The sequence below is a fragment of the Diorhabda carinulata genome, chromosome 5, assembly GCF_026250575.1.
Source record: "Diorhabda carinulata isolate Delta chromosome 5, icDioCari1.1, whole genome shotgun sequence".
Classification (NCBI taxonomy): Eukaryota; Metazoa; Arthropoda; class Insecta; order Coleoptera; family Chrysomelidae; genus Diorhabda; species Diorhabda carinulata.
The window spans coordinates 30,212,356-30,233,293 of NC_079464.1; the positions used below are offsets into that span (position 1 = coordinate 30,212,356).

Here is a 20,938-nt window from a genome sequence, read left to right on the forward strand (position 1 = left end):
AAAAAGTTTTGCATGGTCCGAAACCTAAAATTCAATCATCATATGTTGAATTTTCTCAGTCGTATACGAGGTTTATCAAAAAATGTGATTTTTGCTTTTCTTTTTGACAATATCGAAAATTGTTTTAAAGAAAAGATGTTCAGAATTAAAAACAGCTTACGAATTGTTTATTTGAATTAAAAAAAATATTTTTTTCTACATTTTCTCTGCGTTTACGTTGGAAATTTGGAAAGTTGGAAAGTTTGCACATAATTAATCTGGTATGCACTGGATGATAATTGTTGTAGAAATGTAGAATGTAGGAAAAAATATTTTTTCAATGTAAATAAACAATTCTAAACATCTTTTTTTTGAAACAATTTTCGATATTGTCAAAAAGAAAGGCAAAAATCACATTTTTTGACATACCTCGTATACGACTGAAAAAATTCAACATCTGATGATTGAATTTTAGGTTTCGGACCATGCACAACTTTTTATAAAGAATAACTTTTTATCGTAAAATTAATAACAAAAAAGTTACGTCCCATATGCCGTCAACTTACGTGGACAAACTGTACGTTAGATAAAATCATAAATAAATCCTACAGCAGCTCGCGTTTCATACCGACAAAATCAACAATGCACTTAATTTAAACAATGTAAATTGTGTATCCTTGAGAAAACTCATGTCACATTTGATATAAACACATGTTCATTATTTAACAATTACCACATTTGTTTGCCTTTCAGCAAAGTGAAACGTTTGTTATTTCGGAAACGAGTTCGTTCCCGTTAACGACTTCAGTTTTACTTGGAGGTTGTCGAAATCGACAGGAAAAGTCCACGAGATCGAATCAAATAACTCCGCTGCCCGACTAACCCCTTCTCATCCCTTGGGTCAACAATATACGGCCTCAAATGCCGAAAGGAAGCTCCCTTATCCGCCCCTTCGGTTGCTGGCAACAACGTACGATTACCTCCCTGAAATCTACGTCGACTTCCTTGATAATTCACCCAAATCCGTCAGATAGAACCCTACCACCCATAAACTCCTCGTAGATCGTCGGTATTGCAGGTTTTCTGCAACCTGGTGAATCGGTTCTTCAGCCAAATGCACTAATTTTTCCAAAATACCAAACCTAGAAGAGCCGCGTTTAATTACAAGCTCTCTTTTCGTTTTCTTCTAGCCAAAAATCAGCAAACACAACTCTACGCAACCCCCACAACAACCCCAGCCCTGCAGAGGAACGATTCCTATATCGGAGCTCACTCCAAAATCTATCCCACGAATTTCTCTTTCTCTAGATCTACGAGGTGCACTGGTGTCCAGTGCAGCCGACATCTACGTCCTCTACTGGAGTCCCGTGGAAGTTGTCGACGTCGCTAAACACATTTTCGTTACCTCCCGTTCCGATTTTCATTTCGGTACAATGAATTCTCGCAAATTCGGTCTTAAAAGTTTTAAATTGGGTAAAACCAAGGAGCTATCGGTCGAAACTCGACCTCGACGTACCGTGGACTACGTTTTGACGAAAGGAAAAGTTGGTCGAGGACTCGCGGACCCAGCGATAACACCCCAGATCAATGAGCCCAGGAATCTGCCTTCGAGTACTTCTACGGTGAAAAGAAGATTGAGAGATGTTGGGGTTTTTGGGAGGGACCTCTTTTAAGACATAAAACACGGACTCATAAAGAGATTTATGTAGTAATGAGTCAAAGTTTGAGGTTATTGGGTCCAAGAGAAGAATGTTTGAGCGCTGGTCAAAGGAAGAACGAATTTTAGATACGATGGTGCTAGTTTTGGAAAAAGACGACTGGAAACCTGATAAAAAGTATTAGAGGAGAATGTAGTTGGTTCTGGCTAGCGCCCCTTCGACAGGAAAAGGGTTTTGGTAGGCCAGAAAAGTGATGACGACCGATTTTTGGAATAGCGATGGTTGTTGAAGCAGAAAAATGTAGTTTTCCATCGGAACAACGCGAATTCTCATACTTGCCATGGATAAAACCCATCCAGAATTTGGTATTTGTTGTATTCGCCGGATCTTGTCCACAGCGAATTATTTCCCAACCTTATAGTTACAATTAAAAAGCTGGGACTCAGTGTATAGATGTAAGTTTAATACTAAAAATGATTATAGAGAAAAAGTCTTATTTTTGGCGTAGAATCCAACGCTTGGCTTTTAAACTTTTTCTACTTCACACGCAATCACTTACCTCGGTTATTTGTCTCGGGTTGAAAACAATTTTGAAGCACACTGTATTCATAATTATTGTACGAAATTATTCTACATGTACGGTGACCGTCCTTCATTAAGAATGCGACCTTATTACAATAATACAATTTATTATGATAATAGATGCTATTAGCAGTATAATTAAATAATAACTATTATTTTAACGATCGATATATTGAACGTGGGTTTTATTTCTTTATCAGAAGTCTATTGTTAGTATTACGTTATTTAAAATAGATAAAACGAGGGTTGTTCGAGAAGTATTATGTTATTTATATAAAAATGAAGTATTCGAGTCGAATCGAGATGCCTGGGGATGTAGTACAGCAAATTTTGAAGATTTTCGTGGATTAGTTTGAAATTAGTTCAAAAATGATGCTAAAAACAAACTTGATTTGGTGCCAATGTATGTTTCTGTCCCAGGGGTGAATATCACTCTTACTCGGGGGTGGAATTTCGAAATAACAACGGGAATCGATAGAGAATTGAATTTTACGAAGAAAATTTGGAATAAAGTTTTTTATTTGACTCAATAATTTCTGAGTTATTCGCGATTGAAAATTTCAAAAAAAGAAAAAACACGTTTTTCAACATTTTTTCACGAAAAACTCGAAAATTACGCATTTTCTGGAAAAAATTATTCTCATCAAAATTGAAGCTTATAAAAAAACAAAGAAATTAGTCGATTTAAATTAAATTTTTTAAATAATATTCAGCAAGTTATGAGTCACGGAAAACGCAGTTTTTATTTTTCGTAAATTAATGCACAAGTTTGAGCTCAAATAACGAAAAAACGATGAATTTTTCATAAAAAATTGTAATGAACATTTTTAAAGTACATTATCAGACCTTTAAAATGAGTTTTTTAAAAATCGTCTAGCATTAAAATCAAGCAAGTTATGACGAAAATAAGTTGAGTAACTCGAATTTGAAAAAAAAATGTATGCTTCTATCCCAGGGGTGAATACCCCTCTTACTCTGGGGTGGAATTTCGAAATAACAACGGAAATCGATAGAGAATTGAATTTTACGAAGAAAATTCGGAATAAAGTTTTTTATTTGACTCAATAATTTCTGAGTTATTCGCGATTGAAAATTAAAAAAATAAAAAACACGTTTTTCAACATTTTGACGAATTCAAGACTGAAATCATTCGAGAAATAGCCGCTATTCCTGTAGAGGTCAGATGGTCTAGAACGACCCTGGTGCATGGAGGAGGAAGCAACAGCAGACCAAGTCATTGATGAGTACCTAGTACGAGGGTTGTCCATAAAATAAAATTCCCAAGGAGCTGCGCATGCTAGGAACGCTCTTAGATGGGATTTTGCGAGTCCATCGTTTATCTCTGTTTCCTTTCTTAAAGTTTCCGCCTTGGCGAGCTGTCTACAATGTTCATTCTTATCTTGGTAGAAGAAGAAGCTATGCTGAAAGATCGAAAGGTAACAGTTGGGGACCTCATGGAGATGATCCTCGATGTCAGCAAGTCCTGCATTCACAGCTTAGGATATGACGCGGTTAGTGCAAGATGGGTCCCGGAAATGCTGACTGATGCCAGTCAACGTGTGGAAGCGTCGACGAAGAGCTGAAAGAAGAAGTTTGAAACTATCTTCGTGTCTTTGTATCCTCAAACTTTCGAAATATTCATTATTCAATTCCAATAAACGCGTTTTATCATTGGGAACCTCACTTTGCCAGAGTACTTGATTGGTTTTTCAGAAGACCTCAAAGAATCTTGACCGCCAACAATCCCACTTCGATTTCGTGTAAATAAACATAAAATTGGACCACGAAAAACCGTATTTATAATCGGATTTGGATTCTCAATCTTCGATTTCGATGAGCGTACAGAAAGGACATTTAGAAAGCTGTCAACGATCAATTACCACTTACCACGGATAACGATCTTTGTTGGCCGAAACTCGAAGGTTGGTTGCCACTTTCCGAATCGGTTTGAGGAGGTAGAGAACGAGGTATACCTCTTCCGAGGCTACTCGTCGAACGTCGGCCTTCCCGATGACCAATAATGAATTGAGATTCGGGCTCCGAATTCAAGTTCATCGCCTCATAGTCGATCTGAAAATTGAAGTTATCCGATCAGATCTAGTACCTCAATTTGATTCACTAAATAATATAATTAAAATATTTGAACAATTGCAATGCAATTTTTCATTTAAATACTTAAATTCCTAAATACACACTTACATTGTTTTCATTCGTATATAATGATAATTCAGAAGTTTATAATTTGGTTTGTTTAGTATTCAGGATGAGTACGAATGTATGTTTTAATAAAAATAGTGATAATGTTGTTAACGAAGAAGATACTAAAGAAGTTATTTACGCCGATAAACACGAATCGATCGATTTGGTGCAAAAATCGCTCGAAGAAGACGCAGTTCGAAAAGCTGATACGAAATTTTTGGCTTTTTCTGTTTTGATAGGTAAGAAAATGTTATTCAAACAAACACGAATTGAATCTAATGCAATAAAACTCGTCAGTACTGGTGAAAATACTGAATACAAAATTTTGTTTGTGAGATAAACTGGAAATCCTGCACCGGCCGCGAAATCGGACTTCGAAACAGCGTTGACTGAAGAATGTGGTAGCATCGAACGAAATCAAGCGAAATAACTTATTTTATCCATGGAAAAGCGCTCAGAAACTGTTATTAGGACCATTGAAGGGTGCACTAAATATTATCAAAGACATTTAGGCACGAGTCGGTTCAAAAACAAACGTCGTCTACGTCTACGTTATTGCGATTTGTCTTTTCAATCCGAAATTCCAAGTTCGACTGTATTGGCTTGGAAGATGTTTACAGTTTTCCATCCAAGTCGAATTCCTGCATAGAAATAATCGTCGTGGTTCGGAAATCTGCATTTGCATGGTGTTTTAGTATGATCCGACATCCCAAAAAGATCCCGTGCCATGGGACTTCGAGGGTATCCTTTTTAATGACTCAGATCCAACCGTGGTTGGCAGTTGGAAAAAAAGCGCGGCAAAATAAGTCGATGGTGCTTCAAAAGACGTTTATAAGATCGTGAATTTTGTTATAATTTTTTCTCCGGATTCTTTCTTAGTTGCCCACCCGGTACAATACAACATATATAATAAAATTATTCGACATTTTGTTGATTACAAAATATCTAATTTCATCGCTACGCGTTACGTTTTATCCAAGGTTAGAAGCCTAACTTTACATTGGGATTTAGTGGATTAGTTTTTGTGTATTCGCCAGGAATTTTGTTCAATAAATTATTAGAAGTGTAAGTGTAAAGTTTGACGTCAAAAAAGTAAACTGGAATTACGTAATAAATCGAAAGAAAAAATATGTCCAACACCTGTATTTAGAAGGGTTAAAAGGTAAGCAGATTTACGAAGATATGCTTAATACCCTTGGTGATCGATGTCCTTCGTGAAAAATTGGACTGCAAGCTTCGAAAGAGGTAAATTTTCCATTGAAGATACGAACGCGTTCATCATATAGTTCAGGTTAATTTGGACATGAGAAAAATTGCTACAAAATGGATCCCCAAATGTTTGAATGTTGACCAAAAGCGTGCGAGGGCAGAAGCATCGATTTGAAAACGATGTAGACTGGTTTAAACCGTTAAATTGTTAGTATGGATGAGACTTGTGTACATTTCTACGATCCAGAAACAGCAACAAACGATGGAATGGCGACACTCTGGTTCTCCAAGACCTAAGAAGTTTCGTGTCCAAAAATCTGCTGCAAAAGTTCTTGCTTCAGTTTTTTGGGATTGCCATCGAGTAATCATGATTGATTTTTTGGATAAGGATGGAACAATAACTGCAGATTACTATTCGAAATTACTACGGGGAAAAAATTAAAGAGAAAAGACGTTGAAAGTTATCCAAAGGTGTTTTGTTTTTGCAGGACAACATCCCTGCACACAAATCTCATGTTACCACGCAAAAAATTCCTGATTTATGGTTTGAATTACTAGAACACCCCTTTTATTCACCAGATTTAGCTCCGTTCGACTATCATCGCTTTCCTCGACTGAAAAAAAGTTTAAAAGGTCGTAAATTTTCTCCCAACAACGAGGTAATAAAAGCTGTGGAGATCTGGTTTGCAGAGCAAGAAGAAACATTTTTGTGAAAGGTCTAGAGACGTTGCAGGTTCGCTGTAATGAATGTATCCAATTGAGAGGAGAATATGTAGAGTAATAAAATATTTTGACATTGAAACTTTTCAATATATCCTCATATATGTGGACGTTATGCAAAATCTACCATTAGGAATCGCCTCGTTACCAAAAAGAATTCTAAACGAAACAAAGAGATGAAGAGACGTTGTCGGATGAAGAATCTGTATGTAAATAGAAATAAATATGGTGGAAACCATTTACTAATCCATCGATGACGGTCATTTTCGAAATTTCTTACGCGTTTACTGCAAACTTTCTTCTTCTTTCGGCGCCGAATCCGTACGGAGATTGGAGATCCAAATATCGCACGAGAAACCGCAGATCTAAAAAGTTTTCCTTCGATTTTCCCTTCTACTATCATATCGCTTGCCTCTCGTTATATGTCCTAGATACTCCAACTTTCTCTTCTTGATTATCGTGAGAATTTACCCATTTGCTGTATGATCTCTATGTTTGTCTTATATTCCGTCTAAGAAATCCTCAGCATTCACATGCAGACGTACGTCAATTTTCTTCTCTGTGGCCAACAGGAAAGGTCCGGAGTTTCAGATTGAGGTTGCCGTTTGCCAGAAGTGTCCTCGTGTTGTTCAGAGTTTCCCGCCCTTTCTTGACCCGATTTCGAGTTTTGGATCGCATCGCTGGTTGACGAGGTATCTTGGAGACGCAACTTGTTCAATGATTTCTCCATGGAGTCTTAGCCTGCAAGCTTTGAGGCCCTAATAAATTCAAGCTAACCAATAATTGCGAAACAACTCGCACATTTTCGAGAATTCATAACCGTGGAAGAAAAATTAGATGTCACTTCACGCTTTTCGGCAAATGGTGATTCGTTTGGAATAAATTCAATTTGTCTGACGCGCGTTTCTTTCAGTCTCGTCGAAACGCGCGTCTGACAGTGTAATCGTGAGTAATGGTGTAGCGGGGGTGTAAACAGTCTTCAGTCTCGTCGAAACGCGGCTCAGACAGTCTAATTGTGAGTGTTGGTGCAATGGCAATCTAAATAGTGTGTTCCTCCAGAAATTCCAACTCAGAATTGAGACGTACAGACTGAACAATTAACGTTGTTTTATTAATCGTTTCGCTAAGTCAGATGTAGCCGCGAAATTTTCGTAATACTCGACAGAAATACAATTTACGAACACCGATTCTTTTTTTAAGGAACATAGCGGGGTGTCGTGGGGGTGTAACAAGTCTTCAGTCTCGTCGAAACGCGCCTCAGACAGTCTAATCGATTCTTTCTCTTTAAGGAACATAGCGGGGTGTAGTGGGAGATGTATACAGTCTTCAGTCTCGTCGAAACGCGCCTCAGACAGTCTAACTGTGAGTGTCGGTACAGCGGCAATCTAAATAGTGTGTTCCTCCAGAAATTCCAACTCAGAATTGAGACGTACAGACTGAGCAATTAACGTTGTTTCATTAATCGTTTTGTTAAGTCAGATGTAGCCGCGAAATTTTCGTAATACTCGACAGAAATACAATTTACGAACATCGATTCTTTTTTTAAGGAACATAGCGGAGTGTCGTGGGGGTGTAAACAGTCTTCAGTCTCGTCGAAACGCGCCTAAGACAGTCTAATCGATTCTTTCTTCTTAAGGAACATAGCGGGGTGTAGTGGGGGGTGTAAACAGTCTTCAGTCTCGTCGAAACGCGCCTCAGACAGTCTAACTGTGAGTGTCGGTACAGCGGCAATCTAAATAGTGTGTTCCTCCAGAAATTCCAACTCAGAATTGAGACGTACAGACTGAGCAATTAACGTTGTTTCATTAATCGTTTTGTTAAGTCAGATGTAGCCGCGAAATTTTCGTAATACTCGACAGAAATACAATTTACGAACATCGATTCTTTTTTTAAGGAACATAGCGGAGTGTCGTGGGGGTGTAACAAGTCTTCAGTCTCGTCGAAACGCGCCTCAGACAGTCTAATCGATTCTTTCTCTTTAAGGAACATAGCGGGGTGTAGTGGGAGATGTATACAGTCTTCAGTCTCGTCGAAACGCGCCTCAGACAGTCTAACTGTGAGTGTCGGTACAGCGGCAATCTAAATAGTGTGTTCCTCCAGAAATTCCAACTCAGAATTGAGACGTATAGACTGAGCAATTAACGTTGTTTCATTAATCGTTTTGTTAAATCAGATGTAGCCGCGAAATTTTCGTAATACTCGACAGAAATACAATTTACGAACATCGATTCTTTTTTTAAGGAACATAGCGGAGTGTCGTGGGGGTGTAAACAGTCTTCAGTCTCGTCGAAACGCGCCTAAGACAGTCTAATCGATTCTTTCTTCTTAAGGAACATAGCGGGGTGTAGTGGGGGGTGTAAACAGTCTTCAGTCTCGTCGAAACGCGCCTCAGACAGTCTAACTGTGAGTGTCGGTACAGCGGTAATCTAAATAGTGTGTTCCTCCAGAAATTCCAACTCAGAATTGAGACGTACAGACTGAGCAATTAACGTTGTTTCATTAATCGTTTTGTTAAGTCAGATGTAGCCGCGAAATTTTCGTAATACTCGACAGAAATACAATTTACGAACATCGATTCTTTTTTTAAGGAACATAGCGGGGTGTCGTGGGGGTGTAAACAGTCTTCAGTCTCGTCGAAACGCGCCTAAGACAGTCTAATCGATTCTTTCTTCTTAAGGAACATAGCGGGGTGTAGTGGGGGGTGTAAACAGTCTTCAGTCTCGTCGAAACGCGCCTCAGACAGTCTAACTGTGAGTGTCGGTACAGCGGCAATCTAAATAGTGTGTTCCTCCAGAAATTCCAACTCAGAATTGAGACGTACAGACTGAGCAATTAACGTTGTTTCATTAATCGTTTTGTTAAGTCAGATGTAGCCGCGAAATTTTCGTAATACTCGACAGAAATACAATTTACGAACATCGATTCTTTTTTTAAGGAACATAGCGGGGTGTCGTGGGGGTGTAACAAGTCTTCAGTCTCGTCGAAACGCGCCTCAGACAGTCTAATCGATTCTTTCTCTTTAAGGAACATAGCGGGGTGTAGTGGGAGATGTATACAGTCTTCAGTCTCGTCGAAACGCGCCTCAGACAGTCTAACTGTGAGTGTCGGTACAGCGGCAATCTAAATAGTGTGTTCCTCCAGAAATTCCAACTCAGAATTGAGACGTACAGACTGAGCAATTAACGTTGTTTCATTAATCGTTTTGTTAAGTCAGATGTAGCCGCGAAATTTTCGTAATACTCGACAGAAATACAATTTACGAACATCGATTCTTTTTTTAAGGAACATAGCGGGGTGTCGTGGGGGTGTAACAAGTCTTCAGTCTCGTCGAAACGCGCCTCAGACAGTCTAATCGATTCTTTCTCTTTAAGGAACATAGCGGGGTGTAATGGGGGGTGTAAACAGTCTTCAGTCTCGTCGAAACGCGCCTCAGACAGTCTAATCGATTCTTTCTCTTTAAGGAACATAGCGGGGTGTAATGGGGGGTGTAAACAGTCTTCAGTCTCGTCGAAACGCGCCTCAGACAGTCTAATCGATTCTTTCTTCTTAAGGAACATAGCGGGGTGTAGTGGGGGTGTAAACAGTCTTCAGTCTCGTCGAAACGCGCCTCCTCAGACAGTCTAATCGATTCTTTCTTTTTAAGGAACATAGCGGGGTATAATGGGGGGTGTAAACAGTCTTCAGTCTCGTCGAAACGCGTCTAAGACAGTCTAATCGATTTTTTTTTTGTTTTTTAAGGAACAATGCCGTTAATATCCATAGGAGCGAACTTGGTGTGGACATCTCCGATGCTACCTTACCTACAATCCAACGATTCGAACATAAACCCCCTGGAGACACCGATAAGTGTTTGGCAAACGTCGGTATTAGCGGCGTCGCCGATTTTCGCTTCGCTAATCGGACCTGTGCTATTATCGAAACTATCAGATATCGTAGGAAGAAAGAAATTTTTGTTAATAACGACGATTGCGATGCTATTTTTATTTGTTATTCCCGTTTTTCTAAATCGATTTTCGTTCTTACTAATTTGCCGAGTTTCAATCGCGATTATTTCCACGGGTTTCATCGTCATTAACCAAGTTTACGTAGCGGAAATATGCGAAGACCACAACAGAGCTAAATATTTGTGCTTGAGCAACTTATTTTTACCAACGGGTAACGTGTATACTTATCTTTTAGGCGGGTTCCTCGATTACATTCGCTTCAATATTCTCATCGCTTTACCTTTATTAGTTTCGTTGTTTTTCTGCTTCGCGCCGGAATCTCCGGTACACAGTTTATCGAAAGGAAAATTGGCTGAATGTAAAAACGCTCTGATTAAATTGAGAAGTAACAAGAATGTTCGCGAAATCGACGCTGATCTAAATAAGTTGGACCACCTTCTGAAATCTACGAAAAGTGATAGTAGAGTTAACTTTATCGCTTTATTTAGAACTAAAACAAATAGGAGGGCTTTGAAAATTACTCTTTTGCTACTTGGAGTTAAATTTCTTTCGGGTATAGCGCCGATAGCTTCTTTCCTGGAACCTGTGCTTCGTAAATCCGGCGCGACGTTTTCGGTCCATACTTTAACCGTGACTATAGGTCTGGTACAAATAATGACGTTCGTCGTCGCGTCTTTTTTCATCGAGAAATTCGGTAGAAAAGTACTTTTGGTATTTTCTTGTTTTTGCAGCGCTTTCGCGTTGTTTTCATTCGGTTTATTTTGTTTTTTAAAATCCCGTCACTTCAATATCGTCGGTTATTTAAAATCGACGCCGATTATTTGTATCTTACTGTATATTATATCGTTTGGTGTCGGTTTGGGTTCGGTAACCAATACAGTCGTCGCCGAAATCTTTCCTCCGGATGTAGTTACCATCGGGATGTCTTTGAGTTTCAGTTTGTCTTACGTTGTTATATCGGCCACGATTTTTTTGTTTCCCATAATCGAGGCTCACGCTGGGCTGCATATCTGCTTGTGGGTTTTCGGGTTTTTTTGTTGTTTGGGTGGCATTTCGATTTATTTAATTGTGCCCGAAACCAGAGGCAGAACTAGTTTAGAAATACAAAAATTACTGCAACGAAATGCGTCGTAAACCTAAAGATAATCCACCAAAATTAACCCAAGTTTCGAGACGCCATGACCTAGCCAGCAGGTGTTACAGACTCTGGTCTGGTCTGCATGGAGCTTAAATTTTTTGAGTATTTACTTCTTCCACATGTTTTAAGACAACTAGCATCGATGTATCTCTATATAGGCGATTTTTGGGACAACCAGCGGCTCCCAATGGCCTATCACTCTTCTGCTCTGTTATGACTCCTCTACAGTAACTTTACCAATCAAACACTGTTTCCTTATTGGCTAAACGGTATATACAGTCTATGCCCTTCAAACTAGGGACCTGACGCTGCGCTGAGCTCAACATTTCTTGAAGATGGGAGACTTCGTTACATGAAAATCACGTTCTTCTGATCATAGGATGGTTTTTTGGTCATAAACCACCTCTTCCATTAGCCTGAAATGACTCCAACTCGTATTTTTCGTCTTATTGAATGAATTAGGAACTTTAACGAATCAAAATCTGCAATTTTATATTCCATATTTAGACTTTTCACCCCTTTTTTTACATAAGTACTAAATTAAACTAACTGATCATTGTTATAATTATTGCTGGATCCAAATCAATGGATTCGATGAATTTTCTCTCGAAAATATTTGTTACTTTGCTAAGAAATTGAAATCGACAATTTTTTTCAATCTCATTCTTGAATTTTTGCAAAATTATGCCTCCAGCCTTGTCTGTGACATTTTGAAAAGTTGCCTCACATAATAAACTCTGTATAATAAACACACGACCCTGTATAATAATCAAATTCGACCCTATATCATTTATAAAGTTGATCCTATATAATAAACACACGACCCTGTATAATGATTAAATTCTACCATATATAATTGATAAATAAAATACTGTATAATAAACACACGACCCTGTATAATAATCAAATTCGACCCTATATCATTTATAAAGTTGATCCTATATAATAAACACACGACCCTGTATAATGATTAAATTCTACCATATATAATTGATAAATAAAATACTGTATAATAAACACACGACCCTGTATAATAATCAAATTCGACCCTATATCATTTATAAAGTTGATCCTATATAATAAACACACGACCCTGTATAATGATTAAATTCTACCATATATAATTGATAAACAAAATACTGTATAATAAACACACGACCCTGTATAATAATCAAATTCGACCCTATATCATTTATAAAGTTGATCCTATATAATAAACACACGACCCTGTATAATGATTAAATTCTACCATATATAATTGATAAATAAAATACTGTATAATAAACACACGACCCTGTATAATAATCAAATTCGACCCTATGTCATTTATAAAGTTGATCCTATATAATAAACACACGACCCTGTATAATGATTAAATTCTACCATATATAATTGATAAACAAAATACTGTATAATAAACACATGACCCTGTATAATGAATATACCACCCTGTATAACGAAATAAAATTCTGATGTACATATAAAAATAAAATAAATGTATTAAATGATACGATTTTTATTTTCAATAAATCTACTACTATGTTTACAATAATATATTTGTACTTAATGTAAGTACGGACCTGTATTCGAGAGGAAGGACTTGACGTATGGCGTTGATACCCCCGTATATGTAATGCTCCTTGTATCGTTATCTCTCTCCTATGAGCGCGTCAGTTAGATCTGCGCGCATCAAGCATGCGCAGTGAGAGAGAAAATGAATATTGTCGGCACCGTAACGTAGAGACGTTTTTTCCCATAAGAAATTTTAGGTGAGTATAACCTCACTTATTTGTATTCCTTAATTTTCAATATCAAGAATATAAAAAATAATGCTAATTTATAGAAATATACCATTCCGTATCACTGTTTCTTAAATTTTTGCTTCTTTAAATAAAAATTCCACTAAGTAAGAAAAAACGTGGCAAATAATTTGCATCTGGCAACTGCGCTTTTATACTTCAAATATCTTGACAGTTTTCGTTCTATGTAGTAAAAATACGATGGTTTATAGAATGAATTATCTTTATATTCAACTAAACCTATTAAAATGAATTGTTTAAAAATGATCTCCATTTTATATTATACCAAACCTGTCCGTCTCGAAGTAATTGAAAATGAGAATTTAATATTGAAACCTGTTATTATTTAGTCCAATCTGTGTACTCGATTTACATAAAAATTTATCTCGAGTTCAATAACCAGAGCCATAATAATGCATCTAAAGAGTGGGATTTTTAACGTAAAAAGTTTATAAACATATTTTATATATATATATATATATAATTAAAGTTCAGAACCCTACCAATTTATGCTGGATCTGCCAGCATAAATTGGTATTAAGTTGTCAAATCAAATTGTCACAAAAGATTAGTACCCTCTCGTACATAAAAATAGATAATTAATGTAATTAACCATTATTATTATCCGTATTTACCGGTAACAAAAACGTTATTAATAAATATTACGATGTTCCAATTTACACTACCAGTTTTTACATCATTGTATAAAACTGCATCCGGTAAACGTAAACTGTTTAAAAAGGAAAATCAACTATTTTCAAATGGACAATAATATAAATAAGGTAATATTTCACATAAAGCACCATAAACAACCATCTTTTTTTCCCCTTTCCTTATATTACATAATAGAATGTACGTATTCATCATTTTTTATTTTTTGACATTCTCTGTATATTCTCTAGTTTCAAATATTAATTAAAATTATTGAAAAGTCTGCTTCTTTTATATATTTTCGTTATGTTCATACCGAACGTGTATCCAGTCAACTTAATATGGTAAATGACTCGTAGTTGCAATGTATAGACTTAACAACAATAACTATCAAAATGGCCGGACAAACACAATGTGCAATCAATGTTGATACGATCTCACAACTCTCCTAACGACCGATTTGAACTCTGAACTCGGCTAAGTTCATACAACGGAAACCATAGACGTAACTTGTCTATGTCTATGATGTTGGATTATGTGAAATATCAAAATTTTATTTTGTTAATATTAGCGACGAAGACATTTTAATAATAAGCATAAGGATATTAATTTAAAACACAAAGAAGATTATAACAAAGGTTTGTGAATTCAATTGTAAAATGATGAGTATATAAACTGAATTAGTCTTTTATGTTCTGTCTTCTCTTTTAACTAATAACTCAATGGGAATTAGAAAATCTGAAATTGTTGAAAAGTTTTGATTTTTATCAGGTACCTTCATTTTTTTTAGATACAGATAAGGATGATATTCTCGTTTTATTTTCAATACTCAATATGTGATAAAGATTATTTAATTTTTAACTTTTCCACCTCTATTGCGATGTTGCCACGTATCCTATGAGAAAATCTTGCTTGTCGAATATAAAGATATTGGATTTTTTTATTTTATTTTAAATATAACTTTCGATTTCTATTATAAATAAATTTTTAAAACTGTTCTTAAAATTCCAAATATAAATATATTAGTACCACTATGTCGAAGAAACAGAAGAGACCGAAAAAAAAACGAAGAAGAAAGTAGTAGAGGTTGTTAGGTTACTGACCTATTGGAGGTATACGTAATTAGTCTAGCTATAAAAAATGGAAAAACAGTTTAGAATTTTCGTTCTCGTATTTCATGTGTAATTTATAGCTTTCGATATAATAATAAATTTAATTTATTATTATTTATATTTATATATATATTATATTTATATATATTTATTATTATTATATTATACAAGAAAAAAACAACATTTTTCAATTAATTAAAGAATGTTCTTCCTTTAAAGATATATCTAATGTATGATTGACGTCTAGTGACTTCTATAACTCGTTCACGGTTAGATGCCTTCATTTATTTTTACCCTTGCACACGCATCAAGAACGCTTGTTCCCCGTATGTTTGTAGTAACGGTCGAGCCTAGTGGGCCATGACAAAATTGGCAGCTGTATCGTATTGTGCTGTAATGTTTTCGAGAGTAAGCACGCGTCGAAAGTGCAAGAATAATCAATTCAAACTAGATTACGCAGCTATAAGGTTATATTTCATTCTGAACAATAGAAAGATATGGTAATAAACTTAATTAAAAAGAGATGTACAGTGCAAATGAACAATGAAAATCATAAGTTCCGTGTGTTATAGTTTAATTTTATGCACGACAGAATAATGATACTAAATTTCTAATCCAAAACTTTTCATATTATAAATATTGATTTTAAATTAATATAACCATGAAAATAAGTCAAAATGGTGAGATCTGGGATATATCTGTCCCAACAACGTGTATTTTTTAATAATTTTTACGTACACTCCTCCTTCGATATGATCCGGCTGACTGATTGTCAGCGACTGCTACCAAATTGTGTTAACATACACATTAAATAACATCTTACTACCACCGCTCTCTAGTGGTCAATATCTGTACTATACGTTTACGGTATTATATATAATACAATTTTATAATTATTTAAGCACAAAAATAATAATTTCCACACGTTGGAATGTTCAAAGTATATAATTTTGTTAATATAATCGACGAAATAAGTAGAATATATATTTTTTAATTACACTGATGTGCACTAGCTGTACTATAACTACATTAGTTATTTAATAATAATAGTAATGACGTACACTATTGAATACAGCTCGTATATTATGAGAAGGTAAATGAAGAGAATAATAACTCTAGTGGAAAGTTAAATAATAGTGTCGCGTGTTATTTCGTTGACTATTTCCAAAATTATGATTCGTAATTATATGATGAAGTTTCACTATTATGACGCAACGACTTGTACTAATAATTCAACGTAGATGATGGCGATAGTGACAAGGCCATTACGTTTTTTGAGAAGAGTTGGTTCTATGCATATTAAATATCTTGACAGGTGTGACGATCTCCTTTTTCAATATTTTTAGTTGATATAGTGCTAAAGTCGTATTTTATTATTAGATCTTGATTTAATTATACAATAATTCCTTCTATGTAAACAAAGTCTCATCGTATATATCAACTTGAATTATTATGTTGTTATGTTATGTATAGCCGGCAACACTGTCAATTTGTGACGATTATATATAAATGTTTCTTATAGGTAAGAGAACGAGATATAGTCATAAATTGTTGGATGCATTTGAAAGAATAAAGAATATAAAGAATAGTTTAAATAAGGACAAATGATTTACAAGTCCAGTTTATAGTTTATTAATTAGGGAATAAATATGTAGATTCCCCCTCACCCCTAATGGTTTTGCCGCTGGAATTGTTTCTCGCATGAAGATGTTCATTGGCGGGAAAATGTCAATGTATATGTCAAGTTAGTATGTTTCTCTTGTCTCTGAAGTCAATAACTTGGTTATAGAAATCGCGGCAGACAGTGCAATTGTGTGATTTTTGGTAATTGTGTATGTAATTATGAGTGTTGTGGTAACAATAAATGTATTCAATTTTTCAAAACTGCTGGCTGAATTATACCGTTTATGTCAGTGGGAGAGGAAGAAAGAAATGCGAACTATGTGTGGAAGTCGAATAATTATTAGGACTAAGCGGTGAGTTGAGTTTCTAGTTACACAATACAAATAAGTATTTATTAGGAAATTAGTTTTGGTCATTTTAAATAATATACTATGTTATTATTTGTACATCATTTGATTTGTACTAATAAATTATATATTAGTCGTGTAAACTGTGGTGTTTACTTGTATAAATTACTCCTAAAGCTTCACAATTTACTGGTATACTTATACTAAAAAAGGCGGTATTTCTTATCGATAAGGAAGTGAAAAAATATCAAATAATTTGACATAATCAAAATAGAATGTTTCTGATTAAAAATATTCTTTTTTTTTTTCGTATTTTGATACTTTTTTGTTCTTTACTACTTTTCAACATATTTTGTTTATTTTTCTTGTTAATGCACATACTGAAATCGATGTTTTTTATACTTGAACACAACTAATTTCTAAGAAAACGAATATTTAATGATAAAAAAACAAATTTGATAGATAACATGAAATTTTATTTATCTCCTTAGGCCCATATCACTTATCCAATGTAATTAAGTTGGTTGGAGTGCTTCAATTGAAATTTTGTAAAGTTTACTCCAATACCATTTACATTAAAAACGAAAATATGAAAAAAATTCATTAATTTCAACTTTTCTACTTCATCTACGATTGATTAACAAAAGCAACAATTCCAATATCAAAATATTCAACAGTGTATTATTCTAATACGCATTTTTTGAGATCTAATTATTGATAAATTCCAACAATAAATATTTCAATTAAATAAAGGTTATTTAACTCAAGTACATCGCTTCAATCAGTAAATAAAGCAGCATTCAAGCTGAGCGATTGCAATAATTCCAAACGATATTACCATACATTAGTCTGCCCATTTATTAATTTGCCACTTTGCATTTCATTGCTAGGCTATATATCAAAATGATTGTGTAAGTCGTTCGACGGCTCCAACGATATGAAATATTCCAATTGTTTATATGCTAAACGATTTATGTCTATAAAAACCACATTTTACATTATAATAATAATTGTAAAAAGTCACAAACATTTTTATCTACTCCTACTAATTTATATCGATGAATTGCATCTGCATAACCACTACATATCGTCAAAAATACCGACATTTAAAATTATATTAAACGCCACTTATATATAAATTCGAATTTGAATATTCTAGCTGTCTAATTTCTTTTTTAGTTTGTTAGATTGCAAATGCGTCGTCCAAATCATAACTCATCACTATTCATTCGGAATTTCTCACAGTACTAAATATAAATATCCCTCTAGCAATAACGATACCAATTTTATTGCATCCATAAATTAAATATGTAATTATAGGATTAAATTCAATAACTAATTACTACATGAGGTGCATGTATAGACGGGTATTAAATATTCATCATTTTCAACCATTATATTAAAAGCAGATTCGTCAATTTAATGTTAATGACAAAATAAGTGTTTGTACAAAAACTTCGAGGTGTTACGTAATGTTTTCTTCTTGTAATAAAGATTACGTTTGGATGAAATCGCAAGAAAAAGTTTCTAAACAAACGCATTCATTTTAACAAGTTAGTTTGCCGTTTCAAAACATACGTCTTTTTGAGTCAAGTACTGCATGTAGTTGTGTTTATTATTAGTAGTAGAAGATTTCTATTTTATCGGCAATTTATGACTGAAAAAATTGCAGTCCAGCTGTTTTTTAAACAAGCCATTCACTCACATCAATTATTCTACAATTCAAAATATGTTTTACTCGACAACATACATTTTAATTAACTCGAAATTATGCCAAAAACAAAAATGCGTAAAATCTTGATGCGGCTGTACATCTAAAACCGCCATATTGTATCACGTGGTTTAGACATCCTAATATCGTATTTCAGGAAATTAAATTTGTTAATTTTTATTTTCACCAAGGGATGTCGCTAGGTGTATATATTTATTTATTGAATCAGATTTCGCGTGTTTTTATCTAATTAAAATACCAAATAGAGAAATAAAGTTGTTATGTCATAAATAACACCAGTTTTAATAACTTAATTTAATTAATATAAGCTTGTATTAAACATAAACTTGAAATTATCACGTGTCGTATCACAACATAGACAAACAAAGAGTATAGAACAAATCTAGAGAAATAAATCCCCAAAATAAACAATTGACTATATTCTTGAATATTATTAATGTTATACTATATATATGCCAGATATCGGTATTACATTTACCTACTCTGATCTTTTCCTATGTTACTTCGTAAAAAAATCAACACTTTCTAAAAAGATGAAGAGAAACGTAAACAGAACAATGTTTACAAACGATGTTGTTTACTATTTTGTTTGACTCTTCCCATTGCCAGCATAAGCTTCATTTAACTGTAGATCTGGTTTTTTTCACGTGCCTTTAGTTACCAAAACATTAATTTGGTCACACACAGCGAAATATAAATACCGATTTTAGATCAAAGTTTTAATTTCTTTGAAAATATTTTGAAATTAAAAATTATCAACGAGAAAATTTAAAAATTTGTATTCAATCGTTGTGATTAGGTTATGTTATTGTGTATTACGGCAAATGGCGTCTAACGTTTTGTTGAATTTGCGCACCCAATAAATAACCTTATATAGAGATGGGAATTCTAAATATAACTGGATAACAATTTAAATAGCTTCAATGACACTATTTTGATTTATTTTTAATAATAGTAAAAGTTGAACAGCAGCTATTTAATTATTATGAATGTGTAAAGGAATTCGTAACGAGAAGAAGCAAACAGTAATAGAAATTCATAACTATTATTGGCACAACTTCTACAATAATTTAGAATATAAAAAATGTCAAAGTAGGTATTAGCTTTAGTTTAGAAAAATGATTTGACAGATTTATAAATAATAAAGGTCAATTTTTACTTGTTTTTGAAATTAATTTTATATGAAAAGTAACCTAAAATTAAACTTTTCAATTAAGAAAAACTTATTAAAAGGTCTATGTACACAATTTTATAATTTTGTAATTTTGAATTTGCAAATCTAATTGAGAGCTGATTCGAATTTGAAAAAGAAATTATTTCCTTAAAATAATTTTTTCAATAATTAATCAACATTTTTCAATTCAATTCATATTCTTACCTTTGTATTTTCCGAAAAATCCGTTCAAAATAAGAAATCACTTTTATGCGACACTGTACGATAAAAAAATATTCCTAATCCCGACAGTTCCATAAAAACGTATCATCGTACTCCGGAGCTCGAAAATTTCATCGCGTCCAACTCACCTCGACAAAAGCATAAAAGCAACACTGAAGTCTTACGCTTTGATCGAATGTTATTATGGCCACTCCAAGCTCTTGAAACTCACGACCAGTGTTGCCACAATTTAAAAGCTGAATGTAAAAATTGTACCAAGTTCAAACAAATTTAATAAAATTATAGAAAGATGTATAAACATAAGTTTAAATTGTTTAAATTAAATTTTTTTTCCAAAAATGTTATAGACTGTGTCAATTATTATTTTAAGGATGAAAAATTTATATAAAGTTTACCGATAAAATCAGCAATGCGGTACAAAAATCTCACGATCTAAATATAAATCAACTTGGCTCTGTTTTCTAATTATTGTTACAATCTAGTACAATTTCTAGTTTATTTTATTAAACGAAAATATAAAATAACTTTATATTTGCGAACGCAGGGAAAATGTACTAAAATTGTACAATTGTACTAGCTCTGGCAACACTGCTCAAAACCCATACCTGTTGAAATTAGAAGCAACGTTGTCGGATGAAAGATTTTTCCGTAATTCCAACAGAATACAATCTCTGAAGTATTTTTTACGAATTGTGATGCAATAATAGGTGGAGCAAACAATAAATAAGAAACTAATTCTACTTATAAGTAATTATTTTATGAAAATATTGATGAAATAGGGCCTCACTTATTTCGACTATGACGTTAAACTTCGTGAAGAATAATATTTTTAAACGACTCATTTATTTA

General features: G+C 34.1%; 2 protein-coding genes across 4 annotated transcripts in view; one reads left to right on the top strand and one right to left on the bottom strand.

Annotated features, from left to right (window-relative positions):
- The window catches only part of LOC130894313 (uncharacterized), a 52,409-nt gene extending 31,902 nt beyond the window's left edge, over window positions 1-20,507 (bottom strand). The window contains exons 1-2 of one of the 3 annotated variants that reach the window (XR_009059319.1): window positions 20,072-20,247; window positions 4,107-4,289 (exon numbers count right to left, since the gene is read on the bottom strand). Coding sequence is in view for 1 of the 3 variants with exons in the window: in XM_057801040.1 (XP_057657023.1) it covers window positions 4,107-4,274 (168 nt within the window). In the remaining 2 variants the exon portion in view is untranslated. Of the gene's footprint in view, window positions 1-4,106; window positions 4,290-20,071 lie in introns of all 3 variants that reach the window. The other 2 variants (XM_057801040.1, XM_057801041.1) reach the window with 2 other exon arrangements.
- LOC130894316 (facilitated trehalose transporter Tret1-like) lies at window positions 4,470-12,939 on the top strand. Its single transcript, XM_057801046.1, has 2 exons — window positions 4,470-4,657; window positions 10,086-12,939. Exons 1-2 carry the CDS (start codon window positions 4,483-4,485, stop codon window positions 11,423-11,425), a joined length of 1,515 nt encoding a protein of 504 aa, XP_057657029.1. The 5' UTR covers window positions 4,470-4,482; the 3' UTR covers window positions 11,426-12,939.
- Window positions 20,508-20,938: the final 431 nt, after the last annotated feature.

What these genes read in the sequence shown, in the direction of transcription:
- LOC130894316 (XM_057801046.1), top strand. Translation starts at nt 4,483, where the DNA reads ATGAGTACGAATGTATGTTTTAATAAAAATAGTGATAATGTTGTTAAC. An exon ending in GGCTTTTTCTGTTTTGATAG is followed by an intron (nt 4,658 to 10,085) that starts GTAAGAAAATGT and finishes TTGTTTTTTAAG; the next exon opens with GAACAATGCCGTTAATATCC.